At 47.3% G+C, this 27,113-nt stretch overlaps 1 protein-coding gene across 5 annotated transcripts in view; it reads left to right on the top strand.

Moving 5' to 3' along the window:
• The window catches only part of FIBCD1 (fibrinogen C domain containing 1), a 135,695-nt gene extending 111,689 nt beyond the window's left edge, over positions 1-24,006 (top strand). For all 5 annotated transcript variants that reach the window (XM_073555932.1, XM_073555933.1, XM_073555934.1 and 2 more), the window contains 6 exons: positions 11,579-12,046; positions 12,874-13,018; positions 13,586-13,722; positions 20,385-20,481; positions 21,239-21,418; positions 21,496-24,006. In XM_073555932.1, the coding sequence (XP_073412033.1) occupies positions 11,579-12,046; positions 12,874-13,018; positions 13,586-13,722; positions 20,385-20,481; positions 21,239-21,418; positions 21,496-21,755 (1,287 nt within the window). In that variant the 3' untranslated portion in view covers positions 21,756-24,006. The remainder of the gene's footprint in view (positions 1-11,578; positions 12,047-12,873; positions 13,019-13,585; positions 13,723-20,384; positions 20,482-21,238; positions 21,419-21,495) is intronic.
• Positions 24,007-27,113: the final 3,107 nt, after the last annotated feature.

The raw sequence follows: 27,113 nt of genomic DNA, 5'->3' as shown, positions 1-27,113 counted from the left end.
CCCTTCATCTCTAAACTCTTGGAGCGCCTGATATACTCCCGCCTTACCCGTTACCTCTCCACTCACTCCCTCCTAGACCCTACACAGTCCGGTTTCCGCCCCCTACATTCGACAGAAACTGCACTCATCAAAGTGACCAATGACCTTCTGACAGCAAAACGTAATGGTGACCACTCTCTGCTCATTCTTCTCGACCTTTCTGCAGCTTTCGACACTGTTGACCATCCTCTCCTACTCTCTAGGCTCCAGTCACTAGGCATTAAGGACACTGCTCTTTCCTGGTTCTCCTCCTATCTTTCCGACCGCTCCTTCAGTGTTCTGTTTTCTGGCTCCACTTCATCTCCTCTTCCTCTCGCTGTTGGGGTACCTCAGGGCTCAGTCCTTGGCCCCCTTCTCTTCTCTCTCTACACGGCCCCAATTAGACAGACCATCAGCAGATTTGGCTTTCAGTACCATCTTTATGCTGATGACACACAACTGTACACATCATCCCCTGACCTTACCTCCGCTGTACTACAGAACGCCACTGACTGTCTGTCTGCAGTCTCCAACATCATGTCTGCTCTCTATCTGAAACTCAACCTCTCCAAAACTGAACTTCTTCTGCTCCCACCATCTACCAACCTCCCTAAATCTGACATTTCCCTCTCTGTGGGTGGCACCATAATAACACCCCGACAGCAGGCGTGCTGTCTGGGTGTTATGTTTGACTCCGATCTCTCCTTCACCTCCCATATACAATCTCTTGCCCGCTCGTGCCGCTTACACCTAAAGAACATCTCTAGAATCCGCCCTTTTCTCACCATGGAAACAACAAAAACTCTCACTGTCGCCCTGATCCACTCCCGCCTGGACTACTGTAATGCTCTATTAATTGGCCTCCCTCTCACTCGACTCTCCCCTCTCCAGTCTATCCTTAATGCAGCAGCCAGGGTTGTCCATCTGGCTAATCGTTACTCAGACGCGTCCGCTCTTCGCCAGTCGTTACACTGGCTGCCAATTCATTACAGGGTACAATTCAAAGTACTTGTTCTCACTCACAAAGCTCTCCACAGTGCGGCACCCCCTTACATCTCCTCCCTCATTTCTGTCTATCGGCCTAACCGACCGCTGCGCTCTGCAAATGACTTTCGACTAACCTCTGCCCTAATCCGTACCTCCCACTCCCGACTCCAAGACTTCTCCCGTGCTGCGCCAATTCTCTGGAATGCTCTACCCCAAGATATTAGGACCATCCACAATTTGCATAGTTTTAGGCGCTCACTCAAAACACATTTGTTCAGAGCGGCCTATCACATTCAGTAATCAAAGTCATGTTATGTTTGTGTGTGTGTAGCCCATTCACTATCTCCATCTAACCCCCACCCCCTGAAGGTGACTGGACCATCATTGTAAATACATCATTGTAAATACAAACCTGTGCTTTGTATCTCCCCCACCTCATTGTAGATTGTAAGCTCCCACGAGCAGGGTCGTCTTATTTCGCTTTAATTATTGTATTGTTAACGTTGTTACTTATGACTGTTGTGTTTGAAACTGTTTAACTGTAAAGCGCTGCGGGATATGTTGGCGCTATATAAATAAAGATTATTATTATTATTATTATTATTACGACCCCACAGCACTGGTCACTACTGACATGTACATAAAGTGCAGCACAGATTCATTTAATCTACGACTCCACAGCATTGGTCACTACTGAGCATGTACATAAAGGGCAGCACAGATTCATCTCGTCTACGACTCCACAGCACTGGTCACTACTGACATGTACATAAAGGGCAGCACAGATTCATCTCATCTACGACCCCACAGCACTGGTCACTACTGAGCATGTACATAAAGTGCAGAACAGATTCATCTCTACGACTCCACAGCTCTGGTCACTACTGACATGTACATAAAAGGCAGCACAGATTCATCTTGTCTACGACTCCACAGCACTGGTCACTACTGACATGTACATAAAGGGCAGCACAGATTCATCTCATCTACGACTCCACAGCACTGGTCACTACTGAGCATGTGCATAAAGTGCAGCACAGATTCATCTCTACGACTCCACAGCTCTGGTCACTACTGAGCATGTACATAAAGGGCAGCACAGATTCATCTTGTCTACGACTCCACAGCACTGGTCACTACTGACATGTACATAAAGGGCAGCACAGATTCATCTCATCTACGACTCCACAGCACTGGTCACTACTGACATGTACATAAAGTGCAGCACAGATTCATCTAATCTACGACTCCACAGCACTGGTCACTACTGACATGTACATAAAGGGCAGCACAGATTCATCTCATCTACGACTCCACAGCACTGGTCACTACTGAGCATGTACATAAAGGGCAGCACAGATTCATCTCATCTACAACTCCACAGCACTGGTCACTACTGAGCATGTACATAAAGGGCAGCACAGATTCATCTCATCTACAACCCCACAGCACTGGTCACTACTGACATGTACATAAAGGGCAGCACAGATTCATCTCATCTGCGACTCCACAGCACTGGTCACTACTGAGCATGTACATAAAGGGCAGCACAGATTCATCTCATCTACAACCCCACAGCACTGGTCACTACTGAGCATGTACATAAAGGGCAGCACAGATTCATCTCATCTACGACCCCACAGCACTGGTCACTACTGACATGTACATAAAGTGCAGCACAGATTCATCTCATCTACGACTCCACAGCACTGGTCACTACTGAGCATGTACATAAAGGGCAGCACAGATTCATCTCGTCTACGACTCCACAGCACTGGTCACTACTGACATGTACATAAAGGGCAGCACAGATTCATCTCATCTACGACCCCACAGCACTGGTCACTACTGAGCATGTACATAAAGGGCAGCACAGATTCATCTCATCTACGACTCCACAGCACTGGTCACTACTGAGCATGTACATAAAGTGCAGCACAGATTCATCTCATCTACGACCCCACAGCACTGGTCACTACTGACATGTACATAAAGGGCAGCACAGATTCATCTCATCTACGACTCCACAGCACTGGTCACTACTGAGCATGTACATAAAGGGCAGCACAGATTCATCTCAACTACGACTCCACAGCACTGGTCACTACTGACATGTACATAAAGGGCAGCACAGATTCATCTCATCTACAACTCCACAGCACTGGTCACTACTGAGCATGTACATAAAGGGCAGCACAGATTCATCTCATCTACAACCCCACAGCACTGGTCACTACTGACATGTACATAAAGGGCAGCACAGATTCATCTCATCTGCGACTCCACAGCACTGGTCACTACTGAGCATGTACATAAAGGGCAGCACAGATTAATCTCGTCTACGACTCCACAGCACTGGTCACTACTGAGCATGTACATAAAGGGCAGCACAGATTCATCTCATCTACGACCCCACAGCACTGGTCACTACTGACATGTACATAAAGTGCAGCACAGATTCATCTCATCTACGACTCCACAGCACTGGTCACTACTGAGCATGTACATAAAGGGCAGCACAGATTCATCTCGTCTACGACTCCACAGCACTGGTCACTACTGACATGTACATAAAGGGCAGCACAGATTCATCTCATCTACGACCCCACAGCACTGGTCACTACTGAGCATGTACATAAAGGGCAGCATAGATTCATCTCATCTACGACTCCACAGCACTGGTCACTACTGAGCATGTACATAAAGTGCAGCACAGATTCATCTCATCTACGACCCCACAGCACTGGTCACTACTGACATGTACATAAAGGGCAGCACAGATTCATCTCATCTACGACCCCACAGCACTGGTCACTACTGACATGTACATAAAGTGCAGCACAGATTCATCTCATCTCCGACCCCACAGCACTGGTCACTATTGAGCATGTACATAAAGTGCAGCACAGATTCATCTCTACGACTCCACAGCTCTGGTCACTACTGAGCATGTACATAAAGCGCAGCACAGATTCATCTTGTCTACGACTCCACAGCACTGGTCACTACTGACATGTACATAAAGGGCAGCACAGATTCATCTCATCTACAACTCCACAGCACTGGTCACTACTGAGCATGTACATAAAGTGCAGCACAGATTCATCTAATCTACGACTCCACAGCACTGGTCACTACTGACATGTACATAAAGGGCAGCACAGATTCATCTCATCTACGACTCCACAGCACTGGTCACTACTGACATGTACATAAAGGGCAGCACAGATTCATCTCATCTACGACTCCACAGCACTGGTCACTACTGAGCATGTACATAAAGGGCAGCACAGATTCATCTCATCTACGACCTCACAGCACTGGTCACTACTGAGCATGTACATAAAATGCAGCACAGATTCATCTCATCGACGACCCCACAGCACTGGTCACTACTGACATGTACATAAAGGGCAGCACAGATTCATCTCATCTACGACTCCACAGCACTGGTCACTACTGAGCATGTACATAAAGGGCAGCACAGATTCATCTCATCTACGACCCCACAGCACTGGTCACTACTGAGCATGTACATAAAGGGCAGCACAGATTCATCTCATCTACGACCCCACAGCACTGGTCACTACTGACATGTACATAAAGGGCAGCACAGATTCATCTCATCTACGACCCCACAGCACTGGTCACTACTGACATGTACATAAAGTGCAGCACAGATTCATCTCATCTACGACTCCACAGCATTGGTCACTACTGAGCTTGTACATAAAGGGAAGCACAGATTCATCTCGTCTACGACCCCACAGCACTGGTCACTACTGACATGTACATAAAGGGCACCACAGATTCATCTCATCTACGACCCCACAGCACTGGTCACTACTGAGCATGTACATAAAGTGCAGCACAGATTCATTTCATCTACGTCCTCACAGCACTGGTCACTACTGAGCATGTACATAAAGGGCAGCACAGATTCATCTCATCTACGACCCCACAGCACTGGTCACTACTGAGCATGTACATAAAGGGCAGCACAGATTCATCTCATCTATGACCCCACAGCACTGGTCACTACTGAGCATGTACATAAAGTGCAGCACAGATTCATCTCAACTACGACCCCACAGCACTGGTCACTACTGAGCACGTACATAAAGGGCAGCACAGATTCATCTCATCTATGACCCCACAGCACTGGTCACTACTGAGCATGTACATAAAGGGCAGCACAGATTCATCTCATCTACGACTCCACAGCACTGGGCACTACTGAGCATGTACATAAAGGGCAGCACAGATTCATCTCATCTACGACTCCACAGCACTGGTCACTACTGACATGTACATAAAGGGCAGCACAGATTCATCTCATCTACGACTCCACAGCACTGGTCACTACTGAGCATGTACATAAAGGGCAGCACAGATTCATCTCATCTACGACCCCACAGCACTGGTCACTACTGAGCATGTACATAAAGGGCAGCACAGATTCATCTCATCTACGACTCCACAGCACTGGGCACTACTGAGCATGTACATAAAGGGCAGCACAGATTCATCTCATCTACGACTCCACAGCACTGGTCACTACTGACATGTACATAAAGGGCAGCACAGATTCATCTCATCTACGACTCCACAGCACTGGTCACTACTGAGCATGTACATAAAGGGCAGCACAGATTCATCTCATCTACGACCCCACAGCACTGGTCACTACTGAGCATGTACATAAAGGGCAGCACAGATTCATCTCATCTACGACCCCACAGCACTGGTCACTACTGACATGTACATAAAGGGCAGCACAGATTCATCTCATCTACGACCCCACAGTATTGGTCACTACTGAGCTTGTACATAAAGGGCAGCACAGATTCATCTCGTCTACGACCCCACAGCACTGGTCACTACTGACATGTACATAAAGGGCACCACAGATTCATCTCATCTACGACCCCACAGCACTGGTCACTACTGAGCATGTACATAAAGTGCAGCACAGATTCATCTCATCTACGTCCTCACAGCACTGGTCACTACTGAGCATGTACATAAAGGGCAGCACAGATTCATCTCATCTACGACCCCACAGCACTGGTCACTACTGAGCATGTACATAAAGGGCAGCACAGATTCATCTCATCTATGACCCCACAGCACTGGTCACTACTGAGCATGTACATAAAGTGCAGCACAGATTCATCTCAACTACGACCCCACAGCACTGGTCACTACTGAGCATGTACATAAAGGGCAGCACAGATTCATCTCATCTATGACCCCACAGCACTGGTCACTACTGAGCATGTACATAAAGGGCAGCACAGATTCATCTCATCTACGACTCCACAGCACTGGGCACTACTGAGCATGTACATAAAGGGCAGCACAGATTCATCTCATCTACGACTCCACAGCACTGGTCACTACTGACATGTACATAAAGGGCAGCACAGATTCATCTCAACTACGACCCCACAGCACTGGTCACTACTGACATGTACATAAAGGGCAGCACAGATTCATCTCAACTACGACTCCACAGCACTGGTCACTACTGAGCATGTACATAAAGGGCAGCACAGATTCATCTCATCTAGCACTCCACAGCACTGGTCACTACTGAGCATGTGCATAAAGGGAAGCACAGATTCTTCTCATCTACGACTCCACAGCACTGGTCACTACTGACATGTACATAAAGGGCAGCACAGATTCATCTCAACTACGACCCCACAGCACTGGTCACTACTGAGCATGTACATAAAGGGCAGCACAGATTCATCTCATCTACGACCCCACAGCACTGGTCACTACTGAGCATGTACATAAAGGGCAGCACAGATTCATCTCATCTACGACTCCACAGCACTGGGCACTACTGAGCATGTACATAAAGGGCAGCACAGATTCATCTCATCTACGACTCCACAGCACTGGTCACTACTGACATGTACATAAAGGGCAGCACAGATTCATCTCAACTACGACCCCACAGCACTGGTCACTACTGACATGTACATAAAGGGCAGCACAGATTCATCTCAACTACGACTCAACAGCACTGGTCACTACTGAGCATGTACATAAAGGGCAGCACAGATTCATCTCATCTATGACTCCACAGCACTGGTAACTACTGACATGTACATAAAGGGCAGCACAGATTCATCTCATCTACGACCCCACAGCACTGGTCACTACTGAGCATGTACATAAAGTGCAGCACAGATTCATCTCAACTACGACCCCACAGCACTGGTCACTACTGAGCATGTACATAAAGGACAGCACAGATTCATCTCATCTATGACCCCACAGCACTGGTCACTACTGAGCATGTACATAAAGGGCAGCACAGATTCATCTCATCTACGACTCCACAGCACTGGGCACTACTGAACATGTACATAAAGGGCAGCACAGATTCATCTCATCTACGACTCCACAGCACTGGTCACTACTGACATGTACATAAAGGGCAGCACAGATTCATCTCAACTACGACCCCACAGCACTGGTCACTACTGACATGTACATAAAGGGCAGCACAGATTCATCTCAACTACGACTCCACAGCACTGGTCACTACTGAGCATGTACATAAAGGGCAGCACAGATTCATCTCATCTACGACTCCACAGCACTGGTCACTACTGAGCATGTACATAAAGGGCAGCACAGATTCATCTCATCTACCACTCCACAGCACTGGTCACTACTGAGCATGTGCATAAAGGGAAGCACAGATTCTTCTCATCTACGACTCCACAGCACTGGTCACTACTGACATGTACATAAAGGGCAGCACAGATTCATCTCAACTACGACCCCACAGCACTGGTCACTACTGAGCATGTACATAAAGGGCAGCACAGATTCATCTCATCTACGACCCCACAGCACTGGTCACTACTGAGCATGTACATAAAGGGCAGCACAGATTCATCTCATCTACGACTCCACAGCACTGGGCACTACTGAGCATGTACATAAAGGGCAGCACAGATTCATCTCATCTACGACTCCACAGCACTGGTCACTACTGACATGTACATAAAGGGCAGCACAGATTCATCTCAACTACGACCCCACAGCACTGGTCACTACTGACATGTACATAAAGGGCAGCACAGATTCATCTCAACTACGACTCAACAGCACTGGTCACTACTGAGCATGTACATAAAGGGCAGCACAGATTCATCTCATCTATGACTCCACAGCACTGGTCACTACTGACATGTACATAAAGGGCAGCACAGATTCATCTCATCTACGACCCCACAGCACTGGTCACTACTGAGCATGTACATAAAGTGCAGCACAGATTCATCTCAACTACGACCCCACAGCACTGGTCACTACTGAGCATGTACATAAAGGGCAGCACAGATTCATCTCATCTATGACCCCACAGCACTGGTCACTACTGAGCATGTACATAAAGGGCAGCACAGATTCATCTCATCTACGACTCCACAGCACTGGGCACTACTGAGCATGTACATAAAGGGCAGCACAGATTCATCTCATCTACGACTCCACAGCACTGGTCACTACTGACATGTACATAAAGGGCAGCACAGATTCATCTCAACTACGACCCCACAGCACTGGTCACTACTGACATGTACATAAAGGGCAGCACAGATTCATCTCAACTACGACTCCACAGCACTGGTCACTACTGAGCATGTACATAAAGGGCAGCACAGATTCATCTCATCTACGACTCCACAGCACTGGTCACTACTGAGCATGTACATATAGGGCAGCACAGATTCATCTCATCTACCACTCCACAGCACTGGTCACTACTGAGCATGTGCATAAAGGGAAGCACAGATTCTTCTCATCTACGACTCCACAGCACTGGTCACTACTGACATGTACATAAAGGGCAGCACAGATTCATCTCAACTACGACCCCACAGCACTGGTCACTACTGAGCATGTACATAAAGGGCAGCACAGATTCATCTCATCTACGACCCCACAGCACTGGTCACTACTGAGCATGTACATAAAGGGCAGCACAGATTCATCTCATCTACGACTCCACAGCACTGGGCACTACTGAGCATGTACATAAAGGGCAGCACAGATTCATCTCATCTACGACTCCACAGCACTGGTCACTACTGACATGTACATAAAGGGCAGCACAGATTCATCTCAACTACGACCCCACAGCACTGGTCACTACTGAGCATGTACATAAAGGGCAGCACAGATTCATCTCAACTACGACCCCACAGCACTGGTCACTACTGAGCATGTACATAAAGGGCAGCACAGATTCATCTCAACTACGACTCCACAGCACTGGTCACTACTGAGCATGTACATAAAGGGCAGCACAGATTCATCTCATCTACGACTCCACAGCACTGGTCACTACTGAGCATGTACATAAAGGGCAGTACAGATTCATCTCATCTACCACTCCACAGCACTGGTCACTACTGAGCATGTGCATAAAGCGAAGCACAGATTCTTCTCATCTACGACTCCACAGCACTGGTCACTACTGACATGTACATAAAGGGCAGCACAGATTCATCTCATCTACGACCCCACAGCACTGGTCACTACTGAGCATGTACATAAAGTGCAGCACAGATTCATCTCAACTACGACCCCACAGCACTGGTCACTACTGAGCATGTACATAAAGGGCAGCACAGATTCATCTCATCTACGACCCCACAGCACTGGTCACTACTGTGCATGTACATAAAGGGCAGCACAGATTCATCTCATCTACGACCCCACAGCACTGGGCACTACTGAGCATGTACATAAAGGGCAGCACAGATTCATCTCATCTACGACTCCACAGCACTGGTCACTACTGAGCATGTACATAAAGGGCAGCACAGATTCATCTCATCTACGACCTCACAGCACTGGTCACTACTGAGCATGTGCATAAAGGGCAGCACAGATTCATCTCATCTACGACCCCACAGCACTGGGCACTACTGAGCATGTACATAAAGGGCAGCACAGATTCATCTCATCTACGACTCCAGAGCACTGGTCACTACTGAGCATGTACATAAAGGGCAGCACAGATTCATCTCAACTACGACTCCACAGCACTGGTCACTACTGACATGTACATAAAGTGCAGCACAGATTCATCTCAACTACGACCCCACAGCACTGGTCACTACTGACATGTACATAAAGGGCAGCACAGATTCATCTCAACTACGACTCCACAGCACTGGTCACTACTGAGCATGTACATAAAGGGCAGCACAGATTCATCTCATCTACGACTCCACAGCACTGGTCACTACTGAGCATGTACATAAAGGGCAGCACAGATTCATCTCATCTATGACACCACAGCACTGGTCACTACTGAGCATGTACATAAAGGGCAGCACAGATTCATCTCATCTACGACACCACAGCACTGGTCACTACTGACATGTACGTAAAGTGCCGCACAGATTCATCTCATCTATTAGCCCAGAGCCTTACATCAGGAACAGAACAGACATTTATAGGACATTTTAGAACTTTCCCAAATTACAGTATTAGGGTGTGTGCACACGTTGCGGATTTGCCTGCGGATTCGCAGCGGATTTGACCCTGCAGGAGTTTTCCATGCGGTGTACAGTACCATGTAAACCTATGGAAAGAACATTCCGCGCAGGTTTGCTGCGGTTAATTTTTTGCAGCATGTCAATTCTTTGTGCGGAATCCGCAGCGTTTTACACCTCTTCCATTATAGGAATCCGCAGGTGTAAAAACGCAGGTGAGATCCGCACAAAATCTGCAGAAAATCCGCAGGTAAAACGCAGGTCATTTTACCTGCGGATTCAGCCAAATCCGCTACAAATCCGCACATACCCTTAGGAAAACATTTACAGCTCATCCTGCATTGTACTAATGCACTTAATGTATTATATATTTTAAGAGTCGGAGTCTCTCCATTCAATACGAACTCCGACTCCACCAAAATGGACTCGGACTTCACGGCCCTGCACATGACTGCGTGTGGAATAATGTGATGATATTGATGCCATATTTTCTGGGAGAGCAGCCTATAAACTCGCCAGGATTTTCTTCAGGGGGACATCAGCAATATATTGTAACCAATATAGCAAGCAAGTTCCTGATTGGCTCAGAGCGATCACAAGATAGTCAGTTTCCTCCTCCCACTCCTTGGCTTAGCAGAGGCGTACACCAAATAGAGACCGCCCCACAGGATCTTGTTGTAGTCATTCAGCCATTACAATAAACACTGCTTAACCCCCAATCTCAATCTTTTAATACTAGTTTTGCCAATTCAGTAGAAGGGGTAATTTTGGCCCCGTGCCTCGTTCAACACAAGCTTCTACATCAGACGATGGGTATATCTTCTTATGGTCAAGTCCTACTTCTTCATGCATCATGTCACTATTGCACGTGATTTTACACTCCCTACCGGTTCAGTGTCTGCCATGATGCCTTATGGGAGCTTAGCAATGCTTTGTAACAGTAACAAATAATTGTGAATGCAGCTCTGGATGGGACTAGAGTATGATTGGCAGCTGGTAGCAGAGCTCTTGACTAAGTCACTATTCCCTTTCTTTTGCAGAGGACCAGCTGTGGATACATCCTGTGCACGGTGCTTCTGTCTGTGGCTGTCCTGCTGGCTGTCACCGTCACTGGAGCCGTCCTGTTCATGAATCATTACCACGCCCCGTCCACCGAACCTCCACCAGTCATCACCACCAACATGGAGGACCCCAACGCGCTGGTCACCATTGAGAGGGCGGATAGCTCACACATTAATATATTCATCGACCCCAATTGCCCCGACCCGCTGCCGCGCCTGGATGGATTTCAGTCCTCCCTGATATCCGCACTGGCCGACCATGACTCAGAGATGAAAGCGGCAGTGGGCAAGGAGAGGGCACTACTGGCGGGACTGGCCGACCAAGTATCACAGATGGTATCACAAGTTTCCCGACAGCGAGCGGACTGGGAGAGCCTGCGGAAAGGGCAGAGCGGACTGGTGTCTGAGCTTGGGGCACTGCAGAGTGAGCAGGGGAGACTCATACAGGTAACACCCCACTTTGCTCCCCAAAAATCATAAAGTTATACCAGCCAATATGGCAGCCCACAGTTCACATCAAACTCTGTCCCTTTAAGTGACTATGATGTCTCAATTCTGCAGCGATGGGAAGCGGCAGCATACATGCAGAGATGCCTGGCACCGCTTGATACAGAACACATGGCTATGCTGGCTCTCTGCACACATAAACAGACCTGTGCCAACCAGAATCTGGCAAGAGTACATGGTACAAACTTCAGTACAAATGCCAAGTGATTGCTGCCGGTTGTGAGGGGCAGGATTTTCAGGAGACCTGAAAGCTTTAGTTACACCTGTGGTGAGAGCAAGAATGGGACCGAGAGGTTTATACAGTCTTTATGGGGGTAAGAGGTTGCTGTCACCCTGACCAGGAGAAAGAAGTCACTAGTCATAAGGGTGGAGCATGGACATGTGTGGGAAGAGCTTCACTGTGACTAGTCATTAGGGTGGAGTATGGTTAATGCGTAGAGGTGGAGTTTTAAGCTAGTACTAGTCATGGGGGTGGAGCTTTGCAATTACACTAGTCACAAGGGTGGAGCATGACAGTATGTCGGGGTAGAGCTTTTCTCTGACAAGTCATGAGGGTGGAGCATGTGCGTGTGTGTAGGCGGAGCTTTATATAGGGTCTAGCTTCCCACAAGACCAGGATATTTAATGGATTATATCTAGGAGTCCTGAATGGAATACCAGAAGGACAGTGAGGACTGGCATGCGCCAGACAGTAGAAGATCAGATTGTGATGGAAATGATTCAATATTCCTTATACCCTCTTCTTTCTCCACTGTTTCCCCCTCTAGCTTCTGTCTGAGGGTCACAGCCACGTGGCGCAGCTCGTCAGTTCTGTTAGTGAAGTCCTGGATTCGGTCCATGGAAGATCCCGTGGGAAAGGGGATCTCGTCCGGTCACCAGCGAAGAGTTCCAGACCCCGTGGCTGCACCAACGGTGAGACCTGCAGCTTGGGGGGAGGCAGGTGGGGTGACAGACTCCATCACTCCGGCAAGGAATTTGCACAGTGTTCTTTCTGAGCCTCTTGATGCATGAATAGAACTGTAAACCTGCAAGAGGAGTGACAGAGCGCAATAATAGGTAGAAGAGTGAGGGACGCACAGCTACACGTGGCGTGTAGGGTCTTTTTGGATGTGACATCAGTGGCGATTCCAATAACACAAAGTTTATGCGGTGGATCATCCGGTGTCTGCTTACTCCACCTGTGAATACGGACGGATCTTTCCAGGCCTGCGTTTTGGATGAGAGCGCAGCTCCCCTTCCCCCAATCTTGATTCTTGTATTGTAAAGCCAGAAAACTGCGACTCCTGGTAGTTCTGCCATCTTGACAGCATCATAAATCTTGGCGGCGTAGTCTTCTGCAGCGCTGTAACAATTTCAAGGGAATTTTTTTATGAGTTAATCTGTGCATTTGACCAGGAATGGAATTATCCGGCACCGTGGCTTCGAGATGATGAAAACACTTTCTGTCTGGCACTGTATAACGTCGCCACTTATCCACAGGTTCTAAGCCGCGCGACTGCTATGACATCTTTATGAGCGGGCAGCAGGAAGATGGCGTCTACTCCGTATTCCCCATTCACTATCCAAACGGATTTCAGGTCTACTGTGACATGACCACGGATGGAGGCGGATGGACGGTGAGTAGCCAGCAGTTTTATTAGTGACTTCTACTCCAGTCACATCCAAAGCTGCAGTTACAATTCTGCTGCATGATCACATCTTATACGCCGGTCACATCCAAATCTGCTGTCAGAATTCTGCTTCTTGATCATGTCTTGTACTCCGGTCCCATCCAAAGCTGCAGTTACAATTGTTCTGTATGATCGCGCCTTTTATGCCACTCAGATTCAGAGTTTCTGCATTCACATTTAAACTGCTAGAATAAAGGACAGCCTGCAGAGATTGCTAATAGTGAACAGCAGAACTTTATAGGCAGCTCTGGATGTGACTGGAGTAGAAGATGTAATGTGGGATGTCTCTTGAGATCAGTACAAATGTAAACAACCCACAAAAATAACTCAATGCTATATATTTACACAGATTTTGATATTCTTGTAGCAACCATGATGAGGGTTGCCTCCTAAAACTAGAACTAGGGGGCGCACCAATACCAATAAATGGCCAATTGGGAAATAAGAAGGCTTAGATTCCTCCTCTTCAAATCCTAAGACTCATTCTTCCTGTTTCTAATCCACAGTAGCTGCAATAAGCATCACCTGTAAACCTACAAGAGAAATTGGAGTCTGTACGCCCCAAAATATATCTAGGCAAAACTGTCTTTTAAATATAAAATCTCACTTTATTGAAAAATACATATACCATAGTACAAACACATTAAAAAATGAGTGTATTATCCCAGGGTGGTACGACACAAAAGGGATGCATCAGAAAAATTGTATGGCACACATACATTACATTATAATACAAGGGTAGGTTTAAGTAGATTTCATCAGGCAAAGAGATTCACAATAATGGGCAAGCCATCCATCCGAATCATCCAAGTAAAGGCTGCTGAAATAACGCTTAAGTAACCCCTTTTTAATATAGGTAGCAAAAAAGACAGCACAAGTCCCTCCACAATGTGAGAAACAGATTAAGAAAGAGGATATAAAGGATGGTATCCCCCAAATGATATCCTACCCATGTGGGATCCTGATGCGTCTCCCTAACGCCCGACGCGTTTCGCCCAAAGGGGCTTCCTCGGGGGGCAGTTAACACACTGCCCCCCCGAGGAAGCCCCTTTGGGCGAAACGCGTCGGGCGTTAGGGAGACGCATCAGGATCCCACATGGGTAGGAACTTTTTGTATTCTGGCACTTTATTACTCTGTACCTGTGACATTGTAGGTAGTGTTTATGTTGGCTTAATATAGATATCATTTGGGGGATACCATCCTTTATATCCTCTTTCTTAATCTGTTTCTCACATTGTGGAGGGACTTGTGCTGACTTTTTTGCTGCCTATATTAAAAAGGGGTTACTTAAGCGTTACTTCAGCAGCCTTTACTTGGATCATTCGGATGGATGGCTTGCCCATTATTGTGAATCTCTTTGCCTGATGAAATCTACTTAAACCTACCCTTGTATTATAATGTAATGTATGTGTGCCATACAATTTTTCTGATGCATCCCTTTTGTGTCGTACCACCCTGGGATAATACACTCATTTTTTAATGTGTTTGTACTATGGTATATGTATTTTTCAATAAAGTGAGACTTTATATTTAAAAGACAGTTTTGCCTAGATTTATTTTGGGGCGTACAGACTCCAATTTCTCTTGTAGGTTTATTATTAAAGTGAGTTGCCCAATTTTGACAATGTATTGAAGATGGTAGGGTTGATAACCTTTGTTGTACTAATAAGCATCACCTGACCTCTTTCAGCTCCATTAATTGGTTAAATGGATCCTCATGGGAAGAGAAAATGTGGAGGCTATTTTCCAGCCTCTTAATTGTCTGAAATGTTTACTAAAGACACCCAAATGTACAGCGACCAGCATTGCTGCCATGTTCTTGGATCACGTGCTATGATTATGATTGATTATAATGAGCAGTCAGTGATTATAAGGACTCAAGGCTCCGCCCCTGAGTAGATCTGCCCCACCCCTGCCTTTACTGCTGGCAACAATAAGGTTAATACCAGACAAGTCTCCCGTTTCTCTTCCTACGGCCGATACCCTGTGACACACAGGAGACAGAGTCTGATCTTTCACAATGATATAATTTAGAAGATTACAGTTCTCACCACTTCCTGTATCGTCACCGCCCCCGCTGAACGCGTCACTGGTCCCAAACACGCTGTATCCCACCATGCGATTGACATTTATTGTTCTGGCGACAAAGATTAAATATTAGGTAGTAAAATGTCACCTTGTCTGATGTCAGTGATTTCATCAGCAGAATGTATACAGCATTTGCACTAAATAAATAGCAGCAAAACACGTGGAGCGGCACGGCCCCGAGAGCAGTGTGGCCCTGAGAGCAGCATGTCACAGAGACATATAGTGTAATGGGTTACTGAATACACAGACTATGGTGATATTTGGGTAGATGACCCCCTCCTGTCTCCAATGTCAGGCTTGGGGGAGCCTATATATGGATATATGGGGAAGACGGACCACATACCAATCAGGTGTGACAGGTCAGGGTTATGGGAGTCTCGCACACAAGGGGTTAATATCCCTGTAATATCGGAGCCGGGTCCTTGGCCGCTGTCGGCTCAGGAGCGTATTAATATTTCAGCGCCTCGGCCCATGGACCAGCTTATTTTGCTTTAGGGGAGGATTCATATTTAATGATGAGCAAACAAACAAGAATGACCCCGCTCCGCACCTCTATGCCCGCCGTGCCTGATCACATCAAAGCTTCAAATCTCCATTGGAGGTCACTTCTGGTATCAGAGTGCCTGGTGGTCCCTCATCTCACCCTTCTCTGCAGCAGAGGTTGGAGTCTTTCCTGCTGGGGCTCCTATAATGGGGTGGGGTACAACAAGAGCGAGAGGGTACAGCATTTTGTGACTCCAAAATCTCTTTAATCTAAATAAACAAGAAAAGAGAAAGGGACTATGCATGTATGTGGGATCACCACGCCAAAAACCAAATATTTATATAAATATAATTTTTATTATAGAAAACACAAAAAGCAGCAAAAGAGCAGCAAAAGACAATACACATAAAAACAATTAAAAAAATCTGATCAAATTGTAGACCGCTGGCTGCAGAATGTAAAGGCACCAATATGAAACAATAACATACTCAATGTCATAGCATATAATACAGACAATATGATGGGGACAAAGAAACACAAATGACTGGACAATATAGTGAGATCCTGTACCTACATATAAAGTGCATAGCACATGACTAAGAGTGGCAGTCAATACCTCCTGAGAGGAGCCCTATAGTGTTTGAAATAAATCTAATAAACGGAGTATAAATAACAAGTATAACTCCCAATGAGATGAAGTCAATAGCCCAAAAAGTAACCGAAGTTACCAAAAAGGAAAAGGGCTGGTAATGTATGGCAGTTAGAGACCCCAAGCAGGAGTATAATACATCACCCAAAGGCACAACAGTCAGTAAGTCCAGTCAGAGGTCGCCCCAGCGTCTGTGTATGGTGCCAGCAGCCACCGCGGAGTACAAAGACCCACGCGTTCCGACACCGCTAGGTGTCTTTCTCAAGGTGAGTGCTATTGCAAACTCTGAACGCCGCTTATTTAAGTCAAAGAAATCACAAATAAATCCAAACCAGGTGACGGCTGGCGGCGTGCAGGGAGAATCATGGAGGCGGATATGACCTCACAGCTAAACGCATATCTATTGCGCAGGCGCCATCGCGCGGCAACCAAAACACATAAATTGAAGTCTCGTGAGACTAGAGTATCCCGCGCCTGCGCAGTACGTCCGAACGGGTAAACACAAGCAGCCTTATGAGCACTATCAGCGTCCATCAAGGATCAACAACTCAAATGGATAACGAATAACACGCATGCGCGATTCAACCCCCAGATGGCCATGGCAAGAAGGCGAACATAGTGTCAAACATACATGTGCGTAAACACCCTTCCGACATGATGGATAAATATTGAGATAATACACACTCAAAACCTGTGGGGGATGTATATCCCACAGATGCACACTGTAGCCCAATGGGCACAGAATTGGTTATTTGTGGGTATTTTGTAAGTATGCAGCAATTCATTAGAAAACAGGTATCCACACCCGTTTGGTAAATCATACACATTCACAGACCCCCACAAAAAGATTTATCCAAACGATAAAGACAGTTGCTATCCCATCAACCAAATCCACATTTTATGTGGACTAAAACATTTTTACAAGCAACATGAGTCATAGTAACTGAGCGCTAATCAGGGTATATACCCTAATTAGCCCTAGAGCAGGGTATCAGAAAAAACACATATAGTGCACCAATGCTACTGTATCAGAAGGGCGGCGCTTAATAAAATGAATATTTTAAACCCCTCACGCAACACATGCATCTATAGTGATCGAGTATTACGGCCCAGAAGCAGATAGCTCAGATGTTGGCATAATGATAGAGAAAATCAAATCAAACATGTATATACATACTAGTTTGATATAACAAGAGCCATAATTTTATTGAGTTAGGTCAAGTAAGTGCCCCCACACACAAGAGGTCTCGTTGATGTACACCTAAATCTGTATACTCAAAATGGTGGTGGTCACAAACGCCACACCAAGATGTGATACAGAGCAACAACAGTATAAGACGCATTCGAGAGAATCTAAAGCTCAATACAGGTTTTGAGTGTGTATTATCTCAATATTTATCCATCATGTCGGAAGGGTGTTTACGCACATGTATGTTTGACACTATGTTCGCCTTCTTGCCATGGCCATCTGGGGGTTGAATCGCGCATGCGTGTGATTCGTTATCCATTTGAGTTGTTGATCCTTGATGGACGCTGATAGTGCTCATAAGGCTGCTTGTGTTTACCCGTTCGGACGTACTGCGCAGGCGCGGGATACTCTAGTCTCACGAGACTTCAATTTATGTGTTTTGGTTGCCGCGCGATGGCGCCTGCGCAATAGATATGCGTTTAGCTGTGAGGTCATATCCGCCTCCATGATTCTCCCTGCACGCCGCCAGCCATCACCTGGTTTGGATTTATTTGTGATTTCTTTGACTTAAATAAGCGGCGTTCAGAGTTTGCAATAGCACTCACCTTGAGAAAGACACCTAGCGGTGTCGGAACGCGTGGGTCTTTGTACTCCGCGGTGGCTGCTGGCACCATACACAGACGCTGGGGCGACCTCTGACTGGACTTACTGACTGTTGTGCCTTTGGGTGATGTATTATACTCCTGCTTGGGGTCTCTAACTGCCATACAGTACCAGCCCTTTTCCTTTTTGGTAACTTCGGTTACTTTTTGGGCTATTGACTTCATCTCATTGGGAGTTATACTTGTTATTTATACTCCGTTTATTAGATTTATTTCAAACACTATAGGGCTCCTCTCAGGAGGTATTGACTGCCACTCTTAGTCATGTGCTATGCACTTTATATGTAGGTACAGGATCTCACTATATTGTCCAGTCATTTGTGTTTCTTTGTCCCCATCATATTGTCTGTATTATATGCTATGACATTGAGTATGTTATTGTTTCATATTGGTGCCTTTACATTCTGCAGCCAGCGGTCTACAATTTGATCAGATTTTTTTAATTGTTTTTATGTGTGTTGTCTTTTGCTGCTCTTTTGCTGCTTTTTGTGTTTTCTATAATAAAAATTATATTTATATAAATATTTGGTTTTTGGCGTGGTGATCCCACATACATGCATAGTCCCTTTCTCTTTTCTTGTTTATTTGTCTAGTCAACTTGCATGTGGTGATCCCTGCATGAGTATTTACTTGGCTGGTGCCCGCTCACCTGTTTTTCAATCCAAAATCTCTTTAATCTGGCACAAATTATTCCGACAGAACATTACTGGACAATCTGGCGCAGATGTGTGCTGCGGTGTGGCTAGGATGCAAGTTGCCCTTTAAATGTCACTCTCGCCCCGCCCATCTTCTTTGGCGCCACCTTTGTCTCAGTGCGTCCTACTTCAGCCGCACAAGGTCAGATCGGATTAAGCTGGGCTTTCCTCTCACCACTAAGACCTGTGTGATGCAGTCTGCCCCCCAATCCCCGGCTGCGACAATCTTCTGGGATGCGAGCGCTGATGTCAGACTCATTAACGCTCCATAAACCATTAACCCTTTCTCTCCCACCCACGAGATGTAATCTCCACTGTCCCCAACCATGAAGCAACTTTCAATAAATCACAAGAACGAACGTGTCCGCCGCCACCATCGCCAGATTACTTTTTTCTGATAGATGAAGCATCTCTTCGCTTCGGGAAATCTCCAATCTGTAATTCCCCGCACGGCCATGCGGAGATGGATCAGGCAGTGCGCGGAGACAGTGCATGACAAATACCGACCGCTGGTAATGGGCTGCCACGAGGAACCGTGCAACACTTATCCTGTCATGTGATCTATCATTCACTGCACCGGCGATCCGTCATAGTAGCTGATCCACATGTGTCGCGCAAAAATACAAAAGGGCAGCTATTTTCTGTGTTATCAGCCATTATCCAGCACACCGGGGAGGACAACTCCTCCATCCTCCAAGTGATGCCTTCAGCGGGAAATTTTTGATAAACTAATGGCTAGTTGGTTCAGATGGGTTAATGATTTCAGGGCGGTGCGAGGCACGTGCCTCAGCCTCATTAGCGCCTCATTATCATTATCAGTGACTGTCTCTCCCATTCCAGGTGTTCCAGAGAAGAGAGGACGGATCTGTGAATTTCTTCCGTGGGTGGGAGCAGTACAGGGACGGATTTGGCAAACTGACAGGAGAACATTGGCTGGGTAAGAAACCACAAATTCATCACAATGACGTCGCATCACATCCAGCGTGCCCCATCATCATTAGTACTTATAGGGCCAATACAGAGATTATTACAGTACAATATGAGGACTGGCTGATAACAGGGAGTAATAGATTGTAGTCACCTGTCCTACAGTCTCCTCTCCCCAGTAATGGCTGATAACAGGGAGAAATAGATTGTAGTCACCTGTCCTACAGTCTCCACTCCCCAGTAATGGCTGATAACGGAGTAATAGCTTGTGCTAAGCTGTCCTACAGTCTCCTCTCCCCAGTAATGGCTGATAACAGGGAGTAATAGCGGTTCCTTGCGCATCATCTCCTCCATCCATAGTGACAGAAGCCTTTGAGCTGTGGTCTGGGGCTCGCTGGCCATGTAGGGTTTTGTAAGTCTTGCCGAACACTGCACAGGAATCTTAATCATAGTCAGTGACTGGGGGATGGAGCCACGGCCGAGAGGCACAGAGATTTGCATTCAGCCCTTACCTGATGTCCTCATTAAGATGGTGACTATGGAGCCGGAACCCCGCTTGGGCACCTCCAGGCAGACAGCGACAGCTTTAGAATGAGAAAGTCTCCAGGACTCTGCAGAACATCTCATAGGAGTAGAGCGGATAGTTCCAGATGACGCCAGATATCTGGGTGTAGCTTGCTGTGCATGGCTGGGAGCAGAAGGTGGTGCACCACATCCAGGGGTGGTACAGGGTCGACGGGTGTGTGATTTTTGCCCTTCCATTCTAGGCCTCCAGCGGCTCTACCTGCTGACCATGCAGACACATTACCAGCTCCGCATTGACCTGGCTGACTTCGAGAACTCCACGGCTTACGCCCAGTACAACACGTTTGGTGTGGGCCTGTACTCCGCGAACCCAGAGGATGACGGCTACCCACTCACTGTGTCCGACTACTCTGGAACAGCAGGTAAGCCCCTAATCAATAGACTGAGACTCTGGGACATCCTCGCTCCTCTGTTAATTCCCTGTGCCTTTTCTCCTCAGGCGATTCCTTGGGTAAGCACACAGGAATGAAGTTTACCACCAAAGACCTGGACAATGACCACTCAGAGAACAACTGTGCCAGCTTCTACCACGGGGCCTGGTGGTACCGCAACTGCCATACCTCCAACCTGAACGGGCAGTACCTACGCGGGCACCATGCCTCCTATGCCGATGGCATCGAGTGGTCTTCATGGACTGGTTGGCAGTATTCCCTCAAGTTTACAGAAATGAAGATCCGTCCTCATCGGGAGGACAAGTGATCGTCTCTCCTTTCTTGAACTTATTGTTCCATTTTTTACAGGTGGGGGAGAATGGGAATTCAGGACTTTTATTTTTGCTGGGGAGGGATTTCCTTAACTTTCCAACATTATATATCCAGAGAGTATCCACTTGGCCAACGATGTCCGATGAGCTAAATGTTCCAGGATGGACCTTTCTCCATGTTGCCCCTTGATCAACCATCCGGTGATTGACTATAGTTACTCCAGCCTGACTTCTCCGTGAACACTACTCCCCTCATCGTCCTAGGTGCAATTTTTTTTTTAATATTGTTAGTGGTCCGGATGACTCCTTGTGAGACAAGTCATCCACCTTGTGGATCATGCGGTGGACGTCTCCTGACCCTGGTGATTACTCCTGATATGTCACACTTTGAGTATTCCCTTACATTGTCGTCTTCGCCTCAGACACACGCACAAGATACATTTTTCATTCCAAGATCGAGATACAGTATCATAACCAGGTCCAACAAGGACTCTGAGGAGCAGAGACAAAGAAGACACTGTGGCCCAGAAGTCAGACAAAAATAATTAGTTCTGAAGTTTACAAAGTTGGAACTTTCAAAAAGTTCCCCACTGTGAAGGAATGGGCATCATTAAGTGGTGCTCTCTGATAAAGGATGTGCTGGGTCATCCAGACCACAGGGAAAACTGAAGGAGGTTCTTTGGCTCGAGCTTTTATCAGAACTCCCAGACGAGCCTTTAATTGGAACAGACGGTGAGACTTCGAAATTCAGAGAGCAGCGCTAATCCCCATCCCCCTGTCTATGGCTTATCGTTCTCTCTGACAGATCCCAGTCATCTTCCATATCATCACCATAAAGTTTCTAGATATCTCAGCGGATGACATTGTGAAGTCATGGTGGACAGCTGCTTAATGCGACATTTACCATCGGCGCAGGCAGCATTACCAAAGACGAGTGAGAATTTACCTTTCAGCTTGCTAAACCTTCTCCGCATTCCTTGCTGATGTATCACTCACTGGATAATTAGAGACAAAATGCTAAAAAAGCTCAGCGTCAGGTAGCTGCTCCTTTGGGAAAAAGACATTATATTTTTTGGGATATCAACAAATCCACCTCACGACCGTACTGCCAGAATCGTGGTAATGAATAGCATTTTTGAGGACGTCATTAGCGTCTTCCGGCCAACAGTCTTCACTTTCTCTGCTCCGTGGCGGCCAATATTGTAAACAAGTGTTTAGTAAATTAGAGGAACCGAGGCAGATATAACCTGGGACTTAATGGAGCATAGCCTCGTTTGGTTGGTTACATCCAAGGAGCTGTATTAACAGGCATCTCATTAAGACCCCATCCTGGCATTGGCGAACGTCCCCCCCCTTCCTCTATCTTGACAAGTAAAATAATTTGCTTTTAATGTCTTGGTTAAACGAGCATGAAGATGTGCGAGGAGCCATAACGCAGCATGAGCAACCGAGAAGGCGGTTTCTGCTGTCCCTGGCAATGAGGGACTGTGGGGAGGGCTTCATATAAAAGAGGTCAAGGTGGGGGGTGTACATATATAAATATGGGAGTGGGAGGGGATCTTTACAGTACAGGTACAGTACAGTTCAGATGGAAGTAGACAGATGGAGCAGAGAGCCGTGCTGAGCGAGACGAACCACGGAAGACATGGGAGGACGATGAGAGTAATGAACAAAGAAGAGATGGAGGAGCAATCACCACCACCATCTTCACTATACTGGAGCTCCCAGGGTTCGAGCTGCAGAGATTCTGTAGGGGTCTACAAAGGTGCTACTATACGTAGGAGAGAAGGAGGCAAGGTCCTGGGATAGAAGTGCAGGTGGAGCAAAGTTTTCTGTGTTTATAATGGAACGCTAGAAACTTCAATGAGGCGCAGGGAGGTGCAGTGACGCCTCAAAATCCAGTGATCAGATGGAGCAGGATTTAGTTTCTAACATCAGAAAGGTTTGTGTTCACAGTGCAGCACACTAGCGGTTATTGGTCTGACTACGGGGCTCCGCGAGGCAGAGAGGTTAGGCCTAGGGCTGGTGTGAAGTTGGAGTAGAATTTTGTGTCCCCCCTGAAACTGACCACTTCCTGTTTACATAACCGTCGTGGTCGGGGAGGTGCAATGAATTGTGGGAAATGAGACATGCTGAGATGTTTCCTTTTCTTACTTTTTTATCGATAGTTTCAATGTATGAGAATTTCCAAAATGAGATGGAAAAAAAAAATGATTTTGTGTAAATTAAAGGTTTGGTGACAGAAAACTGAATTTTGGGATCTTTTGTTCTGTGAGATGAAGATCTGATCATCCCCAGTGTGTATGGTGCTGCAGCTCCGTGTGGGCGGGACAAGAGTGATTGACAGCTCAGCTGCGTGCCACAGTCCTCTGCTGGAGATCTCTGTGTATGCATGACACAATATTCACTGACAGATTGTAATCTCTGATGGAGGATAGAAAGAGCAGAGGATGCCGGCTGCAGTGTATTGTGGGACTCGTAGAGTACTTACAGCGGTCAGTACACGTCTGGTGCAAAACACACTACACATCACAATGCATTTAACAGACTGCACTGCGACCCATCTGTATTCTCAACAGCCAGCAGAATAATGTATGCAGCTCTGGAGAGTAGGACATAATAAAAGTGTATGTGCTGAAGTCACCGTGGGCCGGGAAGGCAGGTGAATGAGCAGATCCGAGACTCATAATTTACAGTAACACAATCTCTCCCACCAGCTAATAAGGGCGTCTGTCGGCGTGGGTGAAGCACCAAGTAAGAGCCGTGGGACATCACCCAGCTCCCATCTGGAGTGGATTAAGCTGCCAACTTGAAGAATCCTCTTCAGAAAAACTTACGAGGCAAAGAAAGAGCTGTGAGAGCCTTAATGCAGAAGAGAAATGTTCAAGAAGCCGCTTATACAAGTGCACCAACTCCATGATAAGAACCATCACGGAGAAATATTGGCAGAAGTGTGAAAAGAACTAAAATAATGGAGCTGAAACAACACGATTAGAGCGATAGTTCCACAGGATCTAAATTAAAATTCAAATGCTGAATTATTGGAAGAAGCTCAACCCCCGACCGTGAGCAAACGACAGCACAACGATGAATAAAGTCAGAAGTTCAGAAATAGAAGAGCTGATTGGTATCTAATGACAAAATGCAAAGTGAATGAAGAAAACAGAAATGTAAATCACATCAGTATCCGGTGACCGTCCGGCGCCTCCATCATCAGTATCTACTGACCGCCCAGCGCCTCCATCACCAGTATCTGGTGAACGCCTGGCGCCTCCATCACTACTTCTCACTTGTACGCAGGTTGTGAAGAAACTCAACAGTTGGTTGTTCCAAATATCTTGGAAACATGACCCTAGATCATCTGTATATGATGTCCCTATGTACAAGAATATAACTATTATATTGCTCCATATCTACAAGAGTATAACTACTATAATACTGCCCCCAATGTACAAGAGTATAACTACTATAATACTGCCCCCAATGTACAAGAGTATAATTACTATAATACTGCTCCTATGTACAAGAGTATAATTACTATAATACTGCCCCCTATGTACAAGAATATAACTACTATAATACTGCCCCCCATGTACAAGAATATAACTATAATACTGCATCATATGTACAAGAATATAACTACTATAACACTGCTCCTATGTATGTAGGGAAGGTGACCGGACGGACGGACTAGTCAGAGTGAAGAAGGAAAGGTTTGCACAGTGTAGGTAGGTGTCAGTTATTACAGTGGGGAAACAGCTAGGAAAGTGTATTGGACGTGCAGTACCTCGGGTTGACCATTAGATGGCAGGGAGGAGTGTGAGCAAAGGACTTGACATCAGCTTAGGGCTTTAGAAACCGTTGGTCATGGGGGGCGGGGTTACAGTGACAGGGGACCGGGAGAGCTATAAATACTGAGGGAGGGTTCCAGAAGGTTCCAGTCCCCAGGGGGAGCTCCAGTGACAGGAGGACTGCGACAGTCTGTGCGCTGTGAGGAGAATCTAAACCAGGAGGACTGAGGAGAGAGAACGTCAGGGGGGTGGTCCTGACAGGAAGGACCGCAGAAGGGACGAGGCATTGGGTGTGAGACACCATATTTGACACGACGACTGATCAGTGGAAGCGCTGTTGGTTTACGGGTCTAAGGCGGCCACAGTGACGGACCTGTCAGGAGCGTCGACTAGTGAAGAGGGGACGGTGTACGCACACGCGTCCCCAGTACAGAGTAAGCGGCCCTGGAAACAGAGGGCCGTGAGGTAAAGAAAGTGCGGTGTGCTCTGAGGCCGTCAGACGGATGGCAAGTGAAATAAACTTGGACCTGTTGCACCCAGAATCTGCCTCCATCTTGTCTCTGTTTCATCTCTGCACGGTAAGAAGAGGGACCACCCCCCCAGCTCGGCCCACCGACCCTACATTTGGCGTAGTCGGCAGGATCGCCGCCGCTAATACATCATCTTCTGTGGCAGGCCTGCCTTAAAGGATGGAGAAGGACTTGGACTGTGCTGCTTGGATAATAAATACCTGTGGATTACAATTGGCTTACCTGTGGATTACAAATTGGGAGCGCTGTGGTGACTCCGTGGTGCTGACAGAAGATCCGGGGTGGTATCAGGTGCTGCGCAAGATGGCGGCATTACTACAGCGCAGGGGAGAGGTCCGGGTGTTTGCAGTCGTGTTGAATGGACTGGGACCCCCTCCAACGTACCCCCGTGGACAGCAGTATGTGCCCGGAGGCCGACGCTCCCATGTACTGGACCCTGGCAGATGGGTGGAAAGGCCTGCCGACGCCCCACCCAGCAGGAGGAGTGGCACAGAAGAAAAGCTTGGCTGTAGCTGTCTGGCGCCATTCAATTGCTGCCCAACGGACGGTATGAGATGCTGCGGGTGTCGGGGCATGGGCCGCCTAGAGTGGCAATGGAGGCGGGAGATGGAGCTGTGCCAGAAGTCGCCCTCAGAGCCACGGGTCAGCAGCGGAATACTGAGCTGGGGAGCGGAGCCTGAGCGGAGTCATCGAGAGCGGCCGCCACCAATACCAGCAGAGGACTTGGCAGCGGAGCCCCCGAGTCCGGAGGGAAGGCCCGCCGGACAGTGGAGCAAGGAACGGAGGCTGCGGGGGCCACCGCGTGATGATGGGACGGAGGCTACAGCGCCGGGGAAGGTGAGAGTACCCCCGGCCCTATCAGTTCCTCCGCAGGCGGCCCCCACCATTCTGCTGCAGCACGCGGCCCCCTGCGCACCGGAAGGCCTAGTTACCACGGGCCCCGTGGTGTATGCGGAACTGAACGAGGCCCCCGCTCAAGTCCCTGAGCTACCCTGCCCGGAGCTACCAGTGCGGCGTTCATCCGAAGAAGACG

Source organism: Dendrobates tinctorius, unplaced genomic scaffold, assembly GCF_039654945.1.
Source record: "Dendrobates tinctorius isolate UK_male_01 unplaced genomic scaffold, ASM3965494v1 ptg000231l, whole genome shotgun sequence".
Taxonomy (NCBI): Eukaryota; Metazoa; Chordata; class Amphibia; order Anura; family Dendrobatidae; genus Dendrobates; species Dendrobates tinctorius.
The sequence above is the reverse complement of the archived record's forward strand: the minus strand, read 5'-3'. Positions and strand labels throughout refer to the sequence as shown.